The 24,499-nt window shown below is 39.8% G+C and overlaps 1 protein-coding gene across 1 annotated transcript in view; it reads right to left on the bottom strand.

The window, feature by feature from the left end:
* Sugt1 (SGT1 homolog, MIS12 kinetochore complex assembly cochaperone) overlaps positions 1 to 24,499 on the bottom strand; it is a 50,842-nt gene that overhangs the window by 22,911 nt on the left and 3,432 nt on the right. Inside the window, exons 3-10 of the mRNA XM_045145456.1 lie at positions 17,451 to 17,541; positions 16,176 to 16,245; positions 15,087 to 15,157; positions 12,018 to 12,071; positions 9,276 to 9,292; positions 5,679 to 5,710; positions 2,662 to 2,758; positions 624 to 731 (exon numbers count right to left, since the gene is read on the bottom strand). Coding sequence (XP_045001391.1) covers positions 624 to 731; positions 2,662 to 2,758; positions 5,679 to 5,710; positions 9,276 to 9,292; positions 12,018 to 12,071; positions 15,087 to 15,157; positions 16,176 to 16,245; positions 17,451 to 17,541 — 540 coding nt within the window. The remainder of the gene's footprint in view (positions 1 to 623; positions 732 to 2,661; positions 2,759 to 5,678; positions 5,711 to 9,275; positions 9,293 to 12,017; positions 12,072 to 15,086; positions 15,158 to 16,175; positions 16,246 to 17,450; positions 17,542 to 24,499) is intronic.

A 24,499-nucleotide genomic window follows, 5' to 3' on the forward strand; every position in this document is an offset into this window, starting at 1 on the left:
CTGCCAAGTAACTCCATTTTTGCGCTGCTCTCCCACCCAGAAGACCACATCCTTGTTAACAACATTCTTACCCACGTTACTACACCTGCTATACCAAGAAAATCACTGTTTGCTGAGGCTCTTGAAGGTTGTTTTTGATTAAGTTTAACTTCTATATCCCTGGTTTAATTTTATTCATTAACTGTAATTTCTATTATCTGGCCCACACCTGGTATGTTACTGTGGTTTTTGGCTTTATAAACCCTACTCTACCTTCTTTTGGGGTCGACAGTCCTCCCAGACATTAGCCCACTTTTGGCTGCACCAATAAAGGACTCATTTGGCTTATGAAGTGTGGTGGTCTGTAATTCTCTTGCATGGACTATAACATTATGTCCTGGCAATGAGAATGTAACTTATATACCTATCCCATTTAATTTAATGGTATATAGCTTAAAAGGATCTACGTGGTCTAAGGATGTAGCTTAATGGTAGTGCTTACCTAACACACAAGAGATCCTGGGTTTGATATCCAGAAGGGGGCATAGGGGAGGGAAGCTACAAGTTTATCATACATAAATGATTAGTTCACTAATAATTGTTTTGAAAGTATTACTAGTGACAACCGTTTTCAATTAGCTTACCTTTGTTGATAGTACTTTAAATGTGCTCTGCTCTGATATTATAGGATGAAGCAGCCTCAGTTTCAAATTATAATCCTCTCCAGAAGGAAGTTTCACCAAAGCAGACAACTAATAAAAACAAAGTTAACATCACAATTTGAAATTTATAACAAAGGGTCATTTATACTGAATGCAGAATTTAGCAAAGTGGCAGTTCATGTTCTCACTCTATGGAATATCAGATTTAAGAACCTCAATATGTGTGTGTGTAAAATTTGGCAACTATTATATGAATTCTTTTTTTTCTCAATTTTTATTAACATTTTCCATGATTATAAAAAGTATCCATGGTAATACCCTCCCTCCCCCCCCCCCCCACTTTCCCCTTTGAAATTCCATTCTCCATCATATCCCCTCCCCATCTCAAGAATTCTTATATATATACTAGCAGAAAATAATGTCTCATAATATTAAACATATTTAATTGCATACAGTTAACATTCAAATCTCAAGAAAACACACAAGAGCAAAATGATATAGCACATAACCAAAACAAATATTCATGTGTAAAATGTATAATTCTACCCCACTACTGCTTTTAGAATCTATCATAGGGCTAGGGAGATGATTCAATGGTTAAAGAAACTTGTATATAAAGCTTTCCAGCCTGTTTTCAATTCCTTAGTACCCATGTAAAGCCAGACATAAAGTGGCACAAGTGATTGGAGTTTGTTTGCAGAGGCAAGAGGCCCAGGCATGCCCAATCATTCCCATACTCATTTTCTAATTTATTCTCTCTCTCTCTCTCTCTGCTTGTGAATAAATTAAAAAAAAATTAAATCTATTATAAGTTCTTGTGATAGTTTGAATGTATGTCCCCAATAGCTTCAGTTATTTTTTATTAAGGTTAAACTTGCTACATAAGCCTCCAGCAGCTTCAGCCTCTATTAGGCAAACTCCTGCTATGAGGGGGTATGTCACTGGGCGTCAGACCTTAATTCCAGCCCAAAGGTATGCAAGAGGTCTGAGCTTGCTTGCTGCTTTTTGTGTTTGCTGGCTATCTGATTGCTTCTCTCAGCTTCGATCTATGAAAGGGAGCTAGCTTCTGCCATTGATGGAACTTCCTCTGGATCTGTAAGCTTGAAATAAATCCCTTCCTCCAATAAACTGTGTCTGGTTGGATACTTATCCCAACAATATTGGAACTGACTATGATAGTTATCCACTGAATGCTAAGAAATCAAGTTATTAAGTCATATTTATTTAATGTGTTTAGCAAATTTTAAAACTTACAAATCACACACAACTAACTATACTTCCAAATTCTCAAAGTATTTTTAATTTTTTATTTGTAACAGAGAGAGAGAATGAGTTTGTCAGGGTCTCTTGCCACTGCAAAGAAACTCCAGATACACACACCACTTTGTGAGCCTGGCTTTACATGGATACTGGGCAACTGAACCCAGCTAGCAGGCTTTGAAATCAAGTGTCTTTAACCACTGAACCATCTCCCCAATCCTCAAGTATATTATTATGAAGCATACCATGTCAATATAACCAAATCATCTATTATACTAACAAAAACTAGGTTCTGCTTTGCATTCCAAATTTAAAGGAAAGATTCTGTCTCAAAACAAATGGAAGCATTATTTTGCTATCCCACAACCTAAAACACATATTTTTATCCCAAAACTTAAATTGCTTCAAATTTTGTTTGCTATTTTCCATATTACCTAGGAAAAAATAGATTGTATCTAATAATCTGGGATTATTCAGTAACGTACTAAATTTACAAATAATAGTAGCATTTAATTCCCATATGAAATTTTTTTTTATTTATATGAAAAAAAGTCAGTCAGTCAGCTGGAGTCCCTCCCACATGCATAGCGGCTCACATGTTTAATCCCAGCCACTTGGGAAACTGAGGTAGGAGGGTCACTGTGAGCTTGAAGCCAGCCTAAGGTTAGAGTGAGTTCCAGGTCAGCGTGGGCTAGAGTGAGACTCCCCCCCCACAAAAAAAATTAATCTCTACAAAAATAAAATGGTTGAGACTAATTACCTCTTTGTCTGAAAATTCCACATTTACATCATTCTTCTCAACATTCTTGATCATAAGTGTGATGATTACATGTGATTCTGTTTGATACCAGTCATACCTATTTAAAAACAAATTTTAAAACAGCACTTGTAATTTTAAGATTGTCAAAATAAAACTAGTTTGATAGGTAACAAGAGCTCCACCTTGAGGAACAAATCAACAAAAAAAGCTGCTGACTCAAACAACTTTATGTAACTCTATGTAACAGTATGTCCAAAACTTTCCAGTATATTTAAAAGACTACATAGTTTTCTAATATCACTGACCTTAAGCTAACATTAAAGATGAAATCCGCCAGGTGTGGCAGGCCTTTAATCCCAGCACTTGGGAGGCAGAGGTAAAAGGCTCGCCCCGAGTTTGAGGCCACCCTAAGACTACATAGTAAGTTCTAGGTCAGCCTGGGCCAGAGTGAAACCCACCTCAAAGAAAAAGATAAAATTTATTCTAAACAGTTGCCAATTATATACCATTTAATAGTTTTACATTCTGATTCCTACCTAATGATAAGATAAACACTTTTATTCCCCCCCCCAAGAGTTTAGGACTTTTAATTTATCCTAAAGTGAAGAAAAAATAATAAAACATTCTTTTAAAACCCCCAGTGCCAAGAAAGCAGGGTGTTGGAGAGATGGCTTAGTGGTTAAGGTGCTTGCCTGCGAAGTCTAAGGACCCAGATTCCATTCCCCAATACCCACCTAAGCCAGATGCACGTGGAAGCATATGTGACTAGAGTTCATTTGCAGTGGCTAGGGGCCCTGGCACACCCATTCTATCTGCCACTTTCTCTCTCAAATAAATAAATAAAATATATTTTTAAAAATAATAGTGTTAGCTCCTGGCCATTAATTTCTGCTACTCTTCACAGGGACTATACTCAGCCATTCCTGCTGGATAGTGTTCAGGGCCTGTCTTGATGTTCTGTTCTGTTTGCCATTTGTTCTTCATTTTTCAGAGAGGCTGGATGTTGTTCAGTGTCTGGCTTGTCTACTATTTTTTAAAATATTTTTATTTACTTGAGAGGGACAGATAGAAAGAGAATGGGTATGCCAGGGCCTCTAACTTCAAACACATGTGCCACCCTGTGTATATGGCTTATGTGGTACTGGGGAATTGAACCTCGGTCATTAGGCTTCACAAGAAAGTGTGTTAATTGCTAAGCCATCTCTCCAGCCTTTGTCTTTATTCTTTATCTGTTGCTTTACATTTCTTCTTTTGGTTGCTATATTACTAATAAACTCATTACCCAAAAACAAAAGTATGACTGTCATAGATGACTTTTCCAGACAGAATGCCAGCCACTATTATACTCCCAGAACTGCACAACACACTTACAAATTGTCTTTAACCTTTGTAAGCCATTTTAAGTCATTTTTTAAAGTTGATTAAAAACATTCACTTTAAAAGCCTACAGTTAAACTTCACAACTCACTCAAGATGCAAAGGTCTAGACCAAAGCCAAAGTTTCTTTTCTTTTTACAAGGTAGGGTCTCACTCTAGCCCAGGCTGACCTGGAATTCACTATGGAGTCTCAGGGTGGCCTCGAACTCATGGCAATCCTCCTACCTCTGCCTCCCGAGTGCTGGGATTAAAGGCATGCACCACCACGCCCGGCTTCTTCCTGTTTCTTTCGGCTACAGTCCTAAGAATTAAAGCTGGAGCTGGAAAGATGGTTTGGCGGTTAAGGCGTTTGCCTGCAAAGCCTAAAGACCCAGGTTTGATTCCCCAGTACCCACACAAGCCAGATGCACAAGAAGGCACATGTGTCTGGAGTTTGTCTGCAGTGGCTAGAGGCCCTGAGGCACCCATTCTCTCCCTCCCTCCCTCCCTCCCTCCCTCCCTCCCTCTCTCTCTCTCTCTCTGCCTTTTTCTATCTCCCTCTCAAATAAATAAATAAATAATGTAAAAAACAAAGTTGCATACATTGCTAGTGAGTAATTTAAAATAGTCATGCTAGGCATGGCGGTGCATGCCTTTAATCCCAGCACTTGGAAGGCAGAGGTAGGCAGATCACTGTGAGTTCGAGGCCACCCAAGACTACATGGAGAATTCCAGAGCAGCCTGGACTAGAGAGTGAGACCCTACCTTGAAAAGCCAAATAAACAAATAAATAAACAAAGTCAAAGGCTTGCTAGTTGCTTATTCATTATTGCAATTGTTACCCTCAGTAATGCAATCAACTTATGCAGAATGTTCCTATAAATAATTTATCTAGGGCTACAGAGATGGCTCAGCAGTTAAAATGCTTGCTTGCAAAGCCTGACAGCCTAGGTTCAATTCCCCAGTACCTAAGCAGAGTCAGGTACAAAGTAGCATATACATCTGGGACTTGTTTGCAGCAGCAAGTGGCCCTAACACACCTATTTATATTCTCATTTTTTGTCTCCTTCTCTCTGCTAATAGATTAAAAAAAAATACTCTTAATATAAACTGTAGGACAAGAGGTATACCTCACTGATACAGTACTCGCTTACCTACCATGCAGGAAGCCTTTACAGGATCAATACCTAGCACCACAAGAAACAATTTTGCTTAGCCTAACTTCTTTACATATGTGATAGTATCAATTTAATTGGCGAAGCTCTCCTTTAAGAAATGGGAAGGTAGCCGGGCATGGTGGCGCATGCCTTTAATCCCAGCACTCGGGAGGCAGAGGTAGAAGGATCACCATGAGTTCAAGGCCACCCTGAGAACACAGAGTGAATTCGAGGTCAGCCTGGACTAGAGTGAGACCCTACCTCAAAAAAACAAAAAAAGAAAAAAAAAAGGGAGGTGATATAATATGGAACCAAGATAAGAAAGCTTATAGATGAGAAGTTATTTAAATTTTTATATAAACACTAATAAGCATACAGCCTTATACATTTTCAAAAGCTCTAACAATTTTCTTGACATAGTAAGGACCTATTTACCATCAAATGACAGTTTTCTCCTCTCTAGGCATATTATCCTACATTGTTTTATGAAAAAGAAATACTTACTTGATTTTTGACTGAGTCCTCTGGGATGCAAACTGGTTTTGAAAAGTTGAAAGGCAACAGGTTGTTGTAGATGATGGAGAAGGGCAAAAAAACAAAGATATCAATATAGAAGAGAGAATAACAGCAAAGTAGAGGGAGTTCAGTGGAGGGGATTAACGAGGGAGGATAAGGGTGGCTGGTGGGAGACTATGTAAAATGTTTATAAAGTTTAATAAGAAAGACTTTTACAAGTCAATTTAGCAACTGTATATACTGTATATATCTGATATAACTGTATATATCAAACCACATGTATTATTAATTTACCCAGTTATATACCTGTTGACATTTAGTAACTACAAGAAAACTTCTGTTCAAGGACAAAACATATGTTTAATTGTTAAATAATACTATTCTTCCCAAAAACTTAGAAAGCTCATCATTTTGATTCATTTGACTATGACCACAAGCTTTCTGCTGCGTGTGGTCACAAATGCATGCAATCTTAACACCTGGAAGCTGAGGCAGGAGGAGCACTTCTAAACCAGCTTAATTTACATAGTGAGACCCTGTCTCAAAGCAAAACACAAACTTTCACTTAGAAGTTAAAGGTGCTTGTTTGCAAAGCTTGATGGTCTGGGTTCAATTCCCCAGTACCCATGCCCGACACAAGTGGTACGTGCACCTGGAGTTCCTTTGCAGTGGCAGGAGACCCTGAAACACCCGTACTTTCTCTCTCTCTTAAACAAGTAAGTAAATGAATGAATAAAATTTTCCAATCATATCCTTAAAAAAAATTTTTTTTGTTGTTTTTTTGTTTTTTATTTTTCAAGGTAGGGTTTCACTCTAGCCCAGGCTGACCTAGAATTTACTATGTGGTCTCAGAGTGGTGATCCTATCTATGCCTCCCAAGTGCTGGATTAAAGGCTTGCTCCACCACACCTGGCCAGAAAGTTTTTATTCATGTAATATATCCAGTTCTTATATGCAATAACTCCCTAAACTAATCATAACATTAACATTTTGTCAATCATTTTTCTTTGGGAGGGGGATTCAAGGTACGGTCTCTCTCTAGCTCAGGCTGGCCTAGAATTCATTCTCTAGTCTCAGGGTGGACTTGAAATCACAACAATCCTACCTCTGCCTCCCTCGTACTGGGCTGGGATTAAATGCATGCGCCACCATTGCCTGGCTAATCATTTTTAGTGGTAAGGTTGTGCATGCCTGTAATCCCAACACCTGGAAGGTAGAGGTAGAAGGATAAAGAGTTCAAGTTTATACTTGGCTAAAACACAATTTCAAGTTCAGATTGGATTTTTTTTGTTTGTTGGTTGTTTACAAGGTTGTCTTGTTCTAGCCCAGGACATAGAATTCACCGTGTAGTCTCAGGCTAGACTTGAACTCAGTGATCCTACCTCTGTCTCCTGAGTGCTGGGATTAAAGGCATGTGCCACCATGCCTAACTAAAACTGACCATTTTTAAGATTAGGCTTAACAATGAAATCTTCACTGAAAGCTATTAAAGAACAAACACTCACAGTACTTCAGACTATCTGACTGCATTTAAGACATCTCTACAACATTCGGTAACCATGAAGAAATAAAATGAGGACTAGAGAGATGGCTTAGCAGTTCTGCATGCAAAGCCTAAGAACTAATGTTCTATTCCTATGTCCCACATAAGCCAGATGCACAGGTGACACAAGCCCAAGGTTGCACATGCATCTGGAGTTTGCGCTGGCTAGAAGCCCTGAAATGCCAATTCTGTGTGTCTCAAAAAAATAAAAATAAACTAAATTAAATTAACACAGCAGCAGCAGCCAGGCGTGGTGGCACATGCCTTTAATCCCAGCACTCAGGAAGCAGAGGTAGGAGGATCATCTTGAGTTTAAGGACATCCTGAGACTACACGGTGAATTCCTTGTCAGCCTGAGCTAGTGAGGCCCTACCTCAAAAAACAAAACAAAACAAAGTTTTCTCAAAAAAAAGGGGGGGGGGGCTGGAGAGATGTCTTAGCCGTTAAGTGCTTGCCTGTGGAGCCTAAGGACCCCGGTTCAAGGCTCAATTCCCCAGGACCCGTTAGCCAGATGCAAAAGGGGGCGCACGCATCTGGAGTTTGTTAGCAGTAGCTGGAAGCCCTGGTGCACTCATTCTCTCTCTCTCTCTCTCTGTGTGTGTCTCTTTCTCTGTCACATTCAAATAAATAAATAAAAATGAACAAAAAAAAATTTAAAAAAAGAAAATGACTTTTATTTATTTGAAAAAGGGAGACGTTGGACGCACCAGGGACTGCAGCCATAGCAAATGAACTCCAGACCCATACACCACCTTGTGCATCTGGCTTACATGACTACTGGGGAATTGAACCTGGGTCCTCAGGCTTCACAGGTAAGCCTTAACCACTAACCCATCTCTCCAGGTCTACCCTGCCACTTTCTGAGACAAGTCTCACTATCTAGCCCTAGCTGACCTGGAACTTACTATGAAGCCCAGGCTGGTATCCAACTTCCAACCCTCCTGCCTCTACTGAGATTATAAATATGTGCCACCACACCCAGCCAAGAAAGTGAGTCTTAAACCAATCCATACTTTCATAAACTACATGTGCACTAGTAAAGATTATATAAAGATGAAAGAACTTGTTCTCAGTCATAGGTGGCCTCTAAACTGTCCCTAAATTAAAAAAAAAGGAAGAGATGGGAGATTGTGGGAAGGAGAGACTATTCTAGAGGTGCTAAATCTAACTCTGAATTCCTCTGCAGTGTTAAAGAGTTAGAAGTATCTGAATTTAATCAAATCAAGTGGAGATACTGACCAGAACAATCACAAATCACTCTGGAACAAAGAAAAATAAATCTAAATCCTAGCTGTGGTAAAAGACAAAACAAAGCTGGGCATGGTAGTACACGCCTTTAATCCCAGCATTTAGGAGGGAGAGGTAAGAGGATTGCTATGAGTTTGAGGCCACCCTGAGACTACAAAGTGAGTTCAAGGTCAGCCTGAGCTAAGTGAGACCCCACATGGGAGGGAGGACAAAAACAAACAAAAACCACTAAACAACTTGTATTAATGATAAAGGTAGGGGTGTGTGTGTGTGTGTGTGTGTGTGTGTGTGTGTTCCTTGTTATCTAAATGCCATTCTGTTGTCTACAGGCTATGATGGGAAATATGAACCAGATAGGAACATTTTCAATTTTACATTAAGCCTATTGTAAAAAGCCCAACAAATGAATATTACTATTTAACCTAAACAAATGTGATAATTTTTTAATACTGAAAATATAGGGCCAGGAGTAGTGATACAAACCTTTAATCCCAGCACTCAGGAGGCAGAGGTAGGAAGTTGCTGTGAGTTCAAGGCCAGCATGGGTCTACAAAGTGAGTTCCAGGTCAGCCTGGGCTAGAATGAGACTCTACCTCCAAAAAAGGGGAAATAATCATGATGACCATACTAAAACCAAATCAAAGTAAATTAAATTATATATTAAGTTCATTAATCCAATAAATGGAATTGCTTAATTATCTGCAAGCTTATCCCAAGTTCGGTCTCAAATACACTTGATAGATGAAAACTTCATGGTTAAATAAAAACTTAAAGGATGAAAATTTTGGACTTACCACCTCAGATTCTGATCCTACAAAACAAAAGCAGCACTTTCAGAAAGCAGTACATTTGTAGGCAAAATTAGTTGTGTTTTTTCTTTTCATTTAGAAATTTTTATTTATCATTCGCAAGCAGAGCAAGAGAGGAGAGAGAGCGTGGGTGCACTAGGCCTTTCCGCCACTACAGCCAAACTCCAGAGGCATGTGCCACCTTGTGCATCCGGCTTTATGTGGATACTGGGGTTCTGAATCTGGGCTTTCAGGCTTGCAAATAAGCACCCTAATTGCTAAGCCATCTCTCCAGCCTGTCTTTTTTTTTTTTTTTTTAATTTTTATTTACTTATTTAAGAGCAATAGGCAGAGAGAGAAAGAGGCAGAGGGAGAGAGAGAATGGGCACGCCAGGACCTCCAGCCACTGCAAATGAACTCCAGACATGGGCATACCCTTGTGCATCTGGCTAACATGGGTCCTGGGGAATCGAGCCTCGAACCGGGGTCCTTAGGCTTCACAGGCAAGCGCTTAACCACTAAGCCATCTCTCCAGGTCTCTCCAGCCTGTTTTTGTTTTTTGGGATAAGGTCTCACTCTAGCCCAGGTAGGCCAGGAACTCACAGGGGTCCTCTTATCTCTCCCTCCTGAGTGCTAGGAGTAAAGGCATGAGCCACAATAGTGGCTTTACAGTTATGATTGCTACCACAGTGATTAAGAAAACCAATTTTTGCTGAGTGTGGTGGGATATGCCTTTAATCCAAGCACTTGGGAAGCAGAGGAGAGAAGAATGCTTCAAGTTCAAAGCTAGCCTAAGCTAGAATGAGTTCCAGGTCAGCCTGAGCAATAATGAGACCCTACCTGGAAAACAAAAACGAGGCCTGGAGGGATGGCTTAGCAGTTAAAACACTTGCCTGCAAAGCCAAAGGTCCCAGGTTTGATTCCCCAGGACCTACATTAGGAAGATGCACAAGGGAGTGCACGCATCTGGAGTTTGTTTGCAGTGGCTGGAGGCCCTGGCGTGCCCATTCTCTCTATCTCTTTCTCTGTCAAATAAATAAATAAATAAATAATAATAATAATAATAAAGAAAGAAATCCAATTCTTGGAACTGGGATGATGGCTGAGCTTAAAGGCATTTGCTTGAAAAGCCTTCTGGCCCAGGTCCAATTCCTCAGCCTCCCATATAAAAACAAATGGGCATTCATTTTCAGTGGCAAGAGACACTGGTACATGTGCGCGCACACACACACACACACACACACACACACACACACACACATATAAAACTATTTTTTTTAATTTATTTTTTATTTTTATTTTTATTTTTTTACAAATAAAACTAGATTAAATAAAACAGAAAATGAACTTTCTACCTACATCTTTGACATAAAGAAATTTCATTTAATTTTGCATCCTGGAGTTATGTCTACTGCTAATGCCACAATATGCTGGCAAAGTGAATCCATCAATCTTTCTTTCAAGGTAAGAACAAAAACATAGCTAGGGGCTGGAGAGATGTTAGTTTTTAAGGCACTTGCCTCCAAAGCCTAAGGACCTAGGTTAACTTCACAGAACGAATGTAAAGCCAGAAGCACATGGTAGCACATGCATCTGGAGTTCTTTTGCAGAGGCTAGAGGCCCTGGTGTGCCCATTCACTCTCTAATAAACAAATAAAAATAAAATATTGGGCTGGAGAGATGGCGTAGCGGTTAAGCGCTCGCCTATGAAGCCTATGGACCCCGGTTCGAGGCTCGGTTCCCCAGGTCCCACGTTAGCCAGATGCACAAGGGGGCGCACGCGTCTGGAGTTCGTTTGCAGAGGCTGGAAGCCCTGGTGTGCCCATTCTCTCTCTCCCTCTATCTGTCTTTCTCTCTCTGTCTGTCGCTCTCAAATAAATAAATAAAATTTAAAAAATAAAATAAAATATTAAACCAAAAAAAAAAAAAAAACCAGCCAGACCTGGTGGCACACAACATTAATCCCAGCACTTGGGAAGCAGAAGTAGGAATACTGCTGAGTTTGAGGCCAGACTGAGTGTACAAAGTAAGTTCCAGGTCAGCCTAGACTAGAGTGAGGCCCTACCTTGAAAAACAGAACAGGCAAACAAACAAAAGAATAAAAACAATCCATCAAGAACAGGATGATGGGCTGGGGAAATGCCTTAGCAGTTAAGGTGTTTGCCTGTGAAGGCTAAGGACCATGGTTCGATTCCCTAGGACCCACGTAAGCCAGATGCACAAGGGGGCACATGCATCTGGAGTTTGTTTGCAGTGGCTGGAGGCCCTGGCATGCCCCTTTCTCTCTTCCTGTCTGCTTCTTCCATTCTCTCTCAAATAAATATAAATAAATAAAATATTTTTAAAAATTTTTTTAAATAAAAAAAGAACAGGATGCTATTGAGAGGCAGTTGTAGCTTAATGGAGAGTGCATGCCTAAGATGCCTAAGACACACACACACAAAACACACATATTAAAAACAAATTTGTGGGGCTGGAGAGATGGATCTGCAGTTAAAGTACTTGACTATATAGTCTAATGAAATGAGTTGAGTTCAGTTCCCCAGTAATTACTTAAAACCAGATGCATGGAGTGGCACAGGCACCTGGAGTTCATTTGCAGAGGCAGGAGGCCCTGTCATGCCCATTTTCTCTGTCTTTCTGCTTGCAAATAAATAAAAGGAAACAAAAATTCGTTTCAACCAAAAAAAATCTGAAGTCATTTTATTTTAAAATGAAAGACTACAGAAACCTACCTAATACACTTACCATTCTGAGCATCTTGACACCTTTTAATCCAGATAGGGAAATTTGTATTGGCACCTAGAAGAAAAAATATGTGACTGTAACATCTCCACATATGCACAACATAACATATTCATTAAACGACTACTATTGAATACCTACCATGCCCCAAACACTATTCTAGGCACCAGGGACTTAGGAGTAAATAAAATAGCCAAAATTACCTATCCAGAGCTTATAGCAACTATAATGGTAAAGCTATAAATTTAACAGTAAGTTTAATGTTATGCTGTTCACCCTATAAAACTTTTATTAGTTCTAACTAATCTCTCACTACTTTCCCAGATACTTATAATCTATATTTTCTCCTAGCCATCCTGTTGTGAAAGCTTTCTCTCATCCAACAAAAGTAGAGGTGAATCAGATTCCCAATATGCCATCAGGTCAGATAGGGTGATAGCCTGGTACCCGGCAGCTGGACTGATGTTGAAAAGCCTCTCCTCACTTTACTCTCTCTCTTACTCTTCAATGCAGCGACCTACTCTAGTATTTTCTCGGTAGCTTTCCTTGTTACATGCCTGTCACATCAACACTAAGAAACATTCCTACACTTTGTGAGGTTTCATCGCATCTAAGTTACATGGCAACAAAGAGACTACACATAGTAATTGGTATATTTAGAGAGCAATATGAATGTACATCAACAAATTATTTACCTCTGACAATCCTGAGCAATATCTACTCAGTGTGCCTAGTAAAATGTGTTAAGAAAAATATTAAATGTGATCTAAGTAAAAACTGATAATTGATCTGGAAGTATTAAAACCAGTAAGTTTCTTTAAGTTTCCTAAATTATAAAGAAATTAAACTATACATGTCTAATAAAATTGTTAAGCACAAAGACTTATATTCTACTGGGTAATAATTATATCAAAATGATAGTCTTGAATAACTTATAACTGACACAATCAGTAAGTAAAACAAAGCTTCTTACCATACAAAGGGAAAGGGTAAATAAAGCTAAAAAGCACAGAGAAAGAATGCATCCTGGTCTCTGGGGTTTTCAAGTATGTATCACAGAATTCAGGGTATATTAATACAGGCTTGCTAACTGAATTGCTATATAATGCATGTACTAAAATTAAAATGAGCAAATTGAAGACTGTTGCCCTTATCACTTTCTTAATTTATAGCTTCCATTAATATAGTCATGCCTAAACTTTCTTCTGCACAACAGAGTAAATGATAAAGCAATACACAGTGAAATTCCAACACACATAATAGTTCCAGGAAGAGGATTTCTCAAACTCAGCAATACTGACATTTTGACCTGGATACTTCTTTGTTGTGGAGAACTATCCTGTGCACTACAGGATGTTTAGTAGTATCCTGGCCTCTACTCACCAGATATCAGTGGCACTTCCCCCCATCCACTAGTCATGATAATCAAAACTCTCTTCAGACACTGACATAAGTCCCCCTGGAAGCAAAACTGTTCCCAGTTAAGAGCTATTGTTTTAGCAGTAAGAAAAAATATTAATAAAACAATTAAATTATGAAGTCGTCTATGATTTTCTATTAAGACTACACATAACCTTTATTATATTGATTTTTCTGTTTTGGTTTTTCAATGTAAGGTCTCACTCTAGCCCAGGCTGACCTGGAATTCACTATGTAGTCTCAGGGTGGCCTCAAACTCACAACAACCCTCCTACCTCTGCTTCCCAAGTGCTGGGATTAAAGGCATGCATCATCACCACGCCCAGCAAGGTAAGACTTTTGCCTTCTTGTTTTTCTTTTTTTAAAATTTTTACATTTTTAAACATTTTTATTTATTTGTTTGACAGAGAAAGAGAGCCAATGGGTGCACCAGGGCCTCCAGCCACTGCAAACAAACTCCAGATGCATGCGGCCCCTTGTGCATCTGGCTAACATGGGCCATGGGGAATTGAACCTGGGTCCTTTGGCTTTGCAGGCAAGCACCCTAATTGCTAAGCCATCCCAACAGCCCCCCTTTTTTTTTCGAGGTAGGGTTTTGTTCTAGCCGAGGCTGACCTGGAATTCACTATACAGGATGGCCTTGAACTCACAGCAATCGATCTACCTCTGCCCTGAGTGCTAGGATTAAAGGCGTGCGCCACCATGCCTAACTGCAGACACTTTGTTCATTTTTTATTTATTTATTTGAGAGCAACAGACACAGGGAGAAAGACAGATAGAGGGAGAGAGAGAAAATGGGCACACCAGGGCTTCCAGCCACTGCAAATGAACTCCAGACGCGTGCGCCCCCTTGTGCATCTGGCTAACGTGGGACCTGGGGAACTGAGCCTCGAACCGGGGTCCTTAGGCTTCACAGGCAAGCGCTTAACCACTAAGCCATCTCTCCAGCCCCCAACTGCAGACACTTTAAAAATATATATATTTTATCTATTTGACAGAGAGGAAGAGAAAGACAGAGAGAATGGGTGTGCCAGGGCCTCCAGCCACTGCAAACAAACTCCAGACACATGCACTACCTTGTGCATCTGGTTTATGTGGGTCCTGGGGAACTGAACCTGAATCCTTTGACTTTGCAGGCAAACATCTTAACCCCTACACCGTCTCTCTAGCCTGGTGGCATATACCTTTAGTCCCATCACTCTCAGGAGGCAGGAGGAGGAGGGCTTGAGTTCGAGGACACCCTGAGACTACACAGTAAATTCCAACCTGGGCTAGAGCAAGACTCTACCTAGAAAAATAAAGCAAGAAACAAATAAACAAACAAACAAACAAACCCACATGTAGTGGCATATGCTTTTAATCCAGCACTTGGTAAGAGAATCACTGTGAGTTTGAGGCCAGCCTGGGTCTACAAAGTAAGTTCCAGGTCAGTGTGTGATAGTGTGAACTCTACCACAAAAAAAATTTTTTAAAACCCACAAAAACAATAACACAAATTTTCATTTTCCACCAAATAATAAAGCCAAGGAAAATGCACTGTTTACATATAGTTTTAGGATTCTAATGACATATCTGATGCCTTAACAAAATTTAGCTACAGTATTTAGGACAGAAATAATAGATTAGTTTGTTTAGTATAATCCCAATACTTACTATCTAATTTCTGTCCTTCTGTAAAAGTTTCTAGAGCAGCAGCATAGTTTTTTTCATGGTATTCACATATCCTACAATTGAATATAAAAACAAATTACTACATACACATGAAGTCATGGAAAATAGTCTATGTAAAAAAAAAAAAGCCTTTAGTTTTCACACTTCACTTTGACAATTTTTTTTTTTTTTTGGTTTTTCGAGGTAGGGTCTCACTCTGGTCCAGGCTGACCTGGAATTAACTCTGTCATCTCAGGGTGACCTTGAACTCATGGCAATCCTCCTACCTCTGCCTCCTGAGTGCTGGGATTAAAGGCGTGCGCCACCACGCCCGGCTCTGACAAATTATTAAGACAATTTATTCAAGTATGTTAATAAACCAAGTGATTTTCTAAATACTTATAGCATTTAGTATAATTATCATTAAAATCCAGCTTTATAATTTACTTGGTATGAATCTGATTTTAAATGTACAGATTTGTTTACTTCAAAACAATTATACAAAGGAGTTAGTTTGTTTATAAAAGTCACACTTGGGACTAACGAGAGATGGCTAAGCAGTTAAAGGCACTTGCTCGCAAAACCTGCCAGTCTGGTGGGGCCCAGATTCAATTCCCCAGCACACACATAGAGCTTGATGCACAAAAGGGAACATATAATTGGAGTTCATTTGCAGCAAGAAGACTTGGCACACCCACTCTCTCGCAAATAAAATTTCACGATAAAAAAGTCACATTTAAAAACAGAAATAGTGCTCATCAAATATTAATAAACAGATACAGAAAGGTTTCAAAAGGCTTAGAATATCAGAAAGCTATGATGTGGCTATAAGTATAAATATAGCATTTTACAATATCTAAAAAGTTTTCAAGCCAGGCATAGTGGCACAGGCCTTTAATCCCAGCATTCAGGAAGCAGAAGTAGGAACATCACCATGAGTTTGAGTCCACCCTGAGACTACATAGTGAATTCCAGCTCAGATTGAGCTAGAGCAAGACCCTACCTCAAAAAAACAAACAAAAAAAGTTTTTAATCAAGTCATCCAACAAATCAGATATACTAACCCAACACAATGACTAGGTAATTACATACCCTTTTCTTAGCATAGCAGTGGAATTATTTGGACTGAGTGTAAGAGACTTCTTTGCATCAGCAATAGCATCTGTATATAAAAAGATGAGGCTTTTTCATTAGATATTTACATATCTAGTAAATATTACACACAAAATCTAAATCAGTCTTTTCTGTTAAATTCTTAAGCTGGTAGAAAGGCCAAATGGCATTATTTTAGAAGGAAATCAAAGATAAAACTAAATACTTCCTTTTTCTTTCTTTCTTTTAGCCTAACACTAAGCTTCCTCCTTAAAGCTTCTCTGTTATCAATAAATAAGCTATGTCCCAAAGCTCATCTCTTTTTCTCATTAAAAACATTCATGTAATTTAACTCAACATACTGAATACTTTTCTACCTAGATTTTCTATCAGAATAATTTTTTAAAGTTACAGAACATGGAAATACATCCATTTTTATTGAAAACTACAAACAGGGTAAATCTGATTGAAATAAACTACAGCCAGGTATGGTAGCACACTTTTAACCCTAGCACTTGGGAGGCAGAGGTAGGAGGATTATTGTCAATTCAAGGTCAGCCTAGGACTACAGAATGTGTTCCAAGTCAATCTAGGCTAAAGTGAGAACCTGCCTCAAAAAGGGGCTGTAGAGATTGCTTAGTGGTTAATGACTTTGCCCATGAACCATAAGGACCCAGGTTTGATTCTCCAGTAACTCACATAAACCACATGCACAAGGTGATCCATGTGTCTGCAGTTTGTCTGCAGTGGCTAGAGATCCTGGTACGCCCATATATAGTCACTCTCTCTTTCTGCCTCATTCTTTTTCACTCAAATAAATTTTAAAAAATAGAGTATACTAATAAGTGATGCCATTCTTCATCAGTAAATCCAGCTACCATGAATGCAATCCATATAAATTCTTCACCCACTGAATAAAAGACATCAGTAACAGTTAAATGGGCAAGACTCAGCATGGCTATCACAATGCTGCTACTTCACCTTGTATTTAAGGCCATGTTACAGCCAGGCATGGTGGTACACACCTTTAATCCCAGCACTCGGGAGGCAGAGGTAGGGGGAGTGGAGTGCCATGAGTTTGAGGCCACTCTGCGATTAAATAGTGAATTCCAGGTCAACCTGAGCTACAGTAAGACCCTACCTCGGAAGGAAAAAACAAAAAACAAAACACAAAGGCCATGTTACAAATCCTCAAAGATGACCTCCATTTGTTTGATTCATGGGCAAAATTGGTATGTAAATCATAAAGACAATACACTTTGTAAGAAAAATTACCACAGTAATTCCCAAGAAGAATGTGACAATAAGCTCTTTGACAGTAATACTGTGCATCATCTGGATTCTGTTCCAAAGCTTTAGTCAGTGCCTACAAAGACAAACATATGACAGGTTAGTAAATAATTTTTAAAGCTACCAAATACTAGTTAAAACATAGTCTTTAATCAAGTAACTTACAAACACAAGCTATTTGGAAAACATCAAGCCATGTATGGTGGCTCATGCCTTTAATCTCAGCACTCAGGAGGCAGAGGTAGGAGGATTGCCATGAGTTCAAGGTCAGCCTGGGACTACAAAGTGAGTGCTAGGTCAGGGCTAGGGTAAGATAAAGGCTGGATAGAAGGTTTAGCAGTTAAGGCACCTGCCCAGGAAGCCTAAGGACCAAGGTTCAATTTCCCAGTACCCACAAAAGCCAGATGCATAAGGTGGCACAAGTGTCTGGAGTTGATTTAAAGTAGATGAAGGCCCTGGCAAGCCCAATCTTTCTTTGCCACTGCCTTTCAATAAATAAAATAAAACTAAAAAATATTTCCTGGGCATGATACTGCACGCCTTTCATCCCAGCACTCTGGAGGTGGAGGTAGGAGGATCACTGTGAGTTCAAGGCCGCCCTGAGACTACATAGTGAATTCTAGGTCAGTCTAGGGTAGAGTGAAATTCTACCTCAGAAACAAACAAACAAACAAAACCCCCCAAAAAGGAAAACATTTAAAAAAAAAATCAAGCCTGAGCTGGGTGTGGTGGCACAAGCCTTTAATCCCAGCACTCAGGAGGCAGAGGTAGGAGGATCACTGTGAGTTTGAGGCCACCCTGAGACTACATAGTTAATTCCTGGACCAGAGTGAGAACCTACCTTGGAAAAACAAAACAAAACAACAACAACAACAGAAACCAAGCCTGACATGGGTATGTATGTATCTTTCTATCTATATATGTATCTATAATGTATCTATATGCATGTATAAATAAATGTATACATGTGTAACAGAGATACAAGCATGGAGCTTTTCCTTCTAAGAACAGCACTATTTTCCTCTTCTCACCTCTACCTAGGCCACAGCACAAAATGCAATACAGTATTTGTACAAAGCACTTAACATTTCCTGGTCTATTGAAGGAATTCAATGAATGGTAATTATCATCACCAAGAATTTCTACTTACTGGGAAACTCAACATGCATGTAGAATTTGAGATGCCCAGGAAAAAAAAAAAAAAAAAAAAAAAGAGATGGCTTAAGCCATTCAACTTAAAAACAAAAACAGAAAAACATCAACCCTAGAAAGTTAAACTCAGGCAGGTTACCAGAATAAATACACAATCACTTGGCTTTCTACTGTTTGTCAATGTCAGAAAATCCTAACAGGATTACACCATTCTACTCAAAGTCCAGATATAATATCATAGATAGCTATTATCAATTGAGCAAGAAGAGTTAGCATTAGAGAGATTAAAACTTACACTGCTCTGAGTGTAAGTAGGTGACAGATGGAACATTAGTGATGTTATAAGAAGATCACAAAGAAGGGAGTGTCAAGTGCTTCCACACCCCAAGTGCTAAGATTACTGTGGTATAACACCATATCCATCTCTGACTTCTTAAGAAACAAAGGCACTGGAGAGAGTGCTCAGGAGTTAAAGGTGTTTGCTTGCAGAGCTGATGACCTGGGTTTAGTTTCCCAGTACCCACATAAAGCCAGATGCATAGAGTGGTACATGTGTCTGGAGTTTGTTTGCAATGGCAAGAGGCCCTGGCCTCCCTCTCCTACCCATACTCTACTGGCAAATAAAAATTTTTTTTAAAGAAATATATAAATTCAACATGGCTCACACCTGTAATCTCAACAAACAGGAGGCTAAAATGAAGGGGTGGAGGCTGCAAGTTTGAGAACAGATTGGGTGGTAGCAAGATTGTTTTCTTGAAAGATAAAATTATTTAAATAGCCACCCACCACTGACTTTGTTTTAATCTAGTATGATTTCCCACAACCTAATGCATACCAGACAATCAATATATATCTAACACCAACAACCCCTTTTTAGCATCTTAACCTATTGGTCCAAATAGTAATGTCAATAATCACATCCTGCCTTTGCACAAAATTTTCCAATGCCTTTCCAGTTGACCCACAGCAAATGTCCAAGTCTTTACTGGAACCTAATGTGACTCCCTGCTTTTATTACACTTCTCTCCCCAACTCTTTACTTCCAACTACAAGGGTCTTTCCTTACAGTTCCTCAAACTCCTCAGAACTCAGCAACTGGAAATACTAAAAATTAAATCTTGAAAGTAATAGAGAGCTTCTTACTTATCTACTCATATATCTTCAAACCAAACCTCCACCTCTCCTCATTAAGGAAATAGGAATATTATGAATTTTTTTTTTAAAAAAGCCATTGCAGGACATGGTGGCACACACCTTTAATCTCAGACTTGGAACACAGAGATAGGAGGTTCACCCTGAGTTTCAGGTCAGCCTGGGCTGGGCTAAAGTGGAGAGCCTACTTTGAAAAAACAAAACAAAACAAAACAAAAAGCCATTAAAGATTATAGTGATATAAGAATCAAATTCATAAAGCACTTTTTAATGTATCTATTTAAAAGAGACAGAAACATGATGTAAGTATGGGCACACCAGAACCTCCTGCCACTGGAAAAAAAAAAAATCCAGATACATGCGCAGTTTATGTATTTGGCTTCAAGTAGGTACTGGGGAATCCAACCCAGGCTATTAGGCTTTGCAAGCAAGTGCCTTAACCACTGAACCTTCTCTCCAGCCCTCGTTTTGTTTTTGAAAACAGCTGCTGTCAACTAGAGCAGGATGGTACTAAAAGGAGGTGTCTCAAAGAGCAAAGTCTCCAATGCCAACATTTGAATCACAGTAGCAAAAAGCTATTACTTAGGGCAAACCTACACCAAACATACTAGAAACAGATCCAAAGATATGCATGCACAAAATGAGTGATGTGGGCTCAATGGCACAGCACTTGAGCAGTATGCACAAGTTTCTAAGTTCTATCTACACCACCATAAAGAGAAAGAAAATAAGCGACAACTTCAAGATCTCAGAACTAAAACACCTGATAATTGCAAAAAACAATTATACTAAAATATTTACCAAGATAATGGTGAAGTATCCTACTAACCCCAAACAACAGCAGTGACAAAAACTTGCTTTCTGCTTGTGCCCATGGTGTAGTATGTATATACACACAGGTGCTTTGTAGTGCCCCACAGGCCTGCCTGTAGCAGGCTGTGCTTCCAAACCTGGCTCATCACTCTTCCAACTGGTCTTGCTTTGAGCCTGAGTCTCTAACTGATTCAGGAGTTTGCAGGAGCTCTAAAAATTCTCAGATCTTTGCTCCCCTGAAGAACTAGGGTTACAGGCTCAGGTGGCCACGCCTAACTGTTTAGAGGGGATCTGGATATTGAAACTCTGGTCCCAAGCCCTTTGAGGTCCTTATGCAAAGGAAGCATACTTAACTGCTGAGCCATCTCTCTAGCCGAGAAAAAAATTTTTTTTTCAATTTTTGTTTTTCAAGATAGGACCTTACCCTAACCCAGGCTGATCTGGAAGTCACTCTGCAGTCTCAGGGCAGCCTCGAACTCATGGTGATCCTCCTAACCTATGCCTTCAGAGTGCTAGGATAAAAGGTGTGCACCACCATAGCTGGCCTAGGAAACTTAAAAGCCAAATGTACAAGTCAGTATGTGTTCGGAGTTCATTTGCAGTGCTGAAGACCCTGGGAACCCCATTCTCTATCTGCCTCTCAATTTTTCTCTCTCAAATAAATAAATAAATAAATAATCTTTAAAAATATTTTCAGGCTGGAGAGATGGTTTAGTGGTTAGGTGCTTTCTGTGAAGCCTAAGGACCCCGGTTTGAGGCTTGATTCCCCAGGACCCACGTTAGCCAGATGCACAGGGGGTGCACACGTCTGGAGTTCATTTGCAGTGGCTGGAGGCCCCGGTGTGCCCATTCTCTATCCATCTGCCTCTTTCTCTATCTGTCACTCTCAAATAAAAATAAACAAAACATTTAAAAAATATTTTCATTTAACTTTATTTTGAGAGAGAGAGGCAGAGAGACCTCCTGCCACTGCAAATGAATTCCAGATGCATGCACTGCTTAGTACTTCTGGCTTTTAGGTGGCTTGGGGAATTGAATTCAGTATGTCAGGTTTTGCAAGCTAGTGTCCTTAACTACAGACAACCTTTTTAAGGAATTAAAATTAAGCACAGGGCCAGGCTGGTTGTGTATGCCTTTAAATCCAGCACTTGGAAGGCAGAGGTAGGAGGATCACCGTAGCACAAGGCCACCCTGAGACTACATAGTGAATTCCAGGTCAGCCTGAGCTAGTAAGACCCTACCTTGATTTACCAAATAAATGAATAAAATTAAGCACAGGTAGGGAGATCACTCTGAGTTCAAGGCCAGCCTCAGACTATAGTTAGTTCCAGATTAGCCGGAGCTTGAGACCATACCTTGGGGGGAAAATGATTACGCCTTTTGGGCCAGAAAAATAGCTGGTTAGTTAGGGCACTTGCCTGCAAAGCCTAAGGACCCAGGTTCAAGTCCCAGTACTCACGTAAAGCCAGATACACTAGATGGCACATGCATCTGGAGTTCGTTTGCAGTGGCACCGTGATGGTTAAGTTTTGTTATCAACCTGATGAATCCAGACATTTCTTTTGAGTAGGTTTTTGAGGTTGCTTCTAGGAAAAAGTCCTTCCCCCAGAGTGGATGGCCTTTCTTCAGGGGGGCTTTATCTAGGGATGCTCTAAGAGAAAAAAATCCTTTCCTACCTAGCTGTTGGTGCTGCTTGCTGCCTTCTGGCGTAGACTGAAGACCAGCAGCTCTCCAGAAAGCCTCCAGGCCTTCAGTGCTGGACTGTGACTGCTGAGGAATTGAGCCTTGTGGACTGAACACCAGGTTCCTTGACTCTCGGGCCCACAAACTGCTATTGTTAGACTGCTGTAAGCTAATGCAACAAATTCCCATCTTAATACAATGTATTCTATTGGTTCTGTTTCCTCTAGAGTACCCTGGCATTCTCTCTCTCAAATTAATGAATTAAAAAATATTTATGTTGGGTTTGGTGGTGCACACCTTTAATCCCAGCACTCGGGAGGTAGAGGAAGGAGGAATGCCATGAGTTCAAGAGTTCACCCAGACACTACAGAGTGAATTCTAGGTCAGCCTGGGCTAGAGCAAGACCCAATCTCAAAAAAAAAAAAAAAAATTATTAATCCAATTGATATCGGCCCCCTAAAATTTATATTTTTATGGTTTGCTTAAAAAAGTGCAATCTTGCCGGGCGTGGTGGTGCACGCCTTTAATCCCAGCACTCGGGAGGCAGAGGTAGGAGGATTGCCATGAGTTCAAGGCCACCCTGAGACTACAGAGTTAATTCCAGGTCAGCCTGGACCAAAGTGAGACCCTACCTCGAAAAACCAAAAAAAAAAAAAAAAAAAAGTGCAATCTTTATGCAGGTTTGAAACGCTCCAAGACTACTTTTTTTTTTCAATTAAGCCTTTAGAGAAGCTGATATAGTACTTGCTTAGCATGCACAAAAGCCCTGGGCTCAATTCCTCGCACTGAAAACTGGAAACAGTGGCACACACCTATTCTCAACACGTGAAAGTGGAAGCAAGAGGAACAGACTATTTCTTCTTAATACAGGTGCTTTTTGTCAGAGTTATCTCCTTGTACTAAGTTCCTAAATCCAGGTGTGGTGGGAAAAGTCTGAGGTGGATCTGAAGAACATGAATTTCTCGTTAAGTTTATGTAAGCATGCTCAGGTTTCTCTTCAGATCATACAGACCTCTCCTTTTTTAGAAGTAGAATTACTGCTGGTCTGGAGTAACTTCTGAGAACCCCTATTCTACAGCACTAGACTGAAAGTGAGGAAGTTTGTGCTTGTTCCCCATTCTGCATCTAACTGTAGCAGATCAATTGGACTTGAGCCTCTATTTTCTTTTGGACATTGAAAAAAAGAAAGTAGTGGATCAATGTGCTGCAAGGAATTTCTGTAAAAATCAGAATTTCTAATGAGTTCCCCAGTGATGCGATACTGCTGCTCTAAGTGCCATACATTAAGAATCCCAATATTGCTGGGCGTGGTGGTGCACGTCCTTAACCCCAGCACTTGGGAGGCAGAGGTAGGAAGATCGCCATGAGTTCGAGGTCTCCCTAAGACTACACAGTGAACTCCAGGACAGCCTGGGCTAGAGGGAGACCCTTACTAAAAAAAAAAAAAAAAAAAAGAAAAAGAAAAAGAATCCCAATATTAAAACGCTTAATATGTAACTAGGAGAATTACATAGTATATAACTAGTAGAATTACATAGTTATATACTATCAAAAGATAGGAAAACATGCACTTACCAAAATACATGTACAAAAATATTTAATGTCTTTTATAAACACTAACCAATAACTAGAAATAACAGCAATGTTCACTGTTAAAGTGCTATTTTGCCACAGAACACTACACAGCAATGAAAAGGTACTACTTCATATAATATGTATATTCACATAATAAAGCAGAGAGATATTCAGCAAAACACATACTACATGATTTTATGAGTATAAGAACACCTATGGCTGGAAGTTGGAAGAAAGTCAGTCCCCAGACAATCAGTGCGTCTAGTGCCAGAGGGTGCTACATGGGCGACTGGGGGAAAATGACCAATATCTGTCCAAGTAACTCATGGTCTAACCTACTTAGCAGCAAATAACCTGTTGTGATGCCCACACAAGTGCAATATTAGCACACAGCCATGGTGGGGAACCAACTGCTCTTGATTTGGCTAACTGATCCCCTCAGTGGTACAGGACCCATAGCTGGAGCTGGGAAACAAGTCAGAACCATATCCAAACATAAGCCCACTCTCCATTATCAAGCTACCATCAATCATGGGCTTTAAGAGGGCCTACACCTATTAAATTCTCTATTAAAAAAAAAAGGTAAGGGTTATCTCATTCGTCCTGGTGCTAACTTACTCTCCGTTGGAGAATCTGCTTCTCTTTTTCAGATAGATGCA

This window comes from Jaculus jaculus, chromosome 3 (assembly GCF_020740685.1).
Source record: "Jaculus jaculus isolate mJacJac1 chromosome 3, mJacJac1.mat.Y.cur, whole genome shotgun sequence".
Taxonomy (NCBI): Eukaryota; Metazoa; Chordata; class Mammalia; order Rodentia; family Dipodidae; genus Jaculus; species Jaculus jaculus.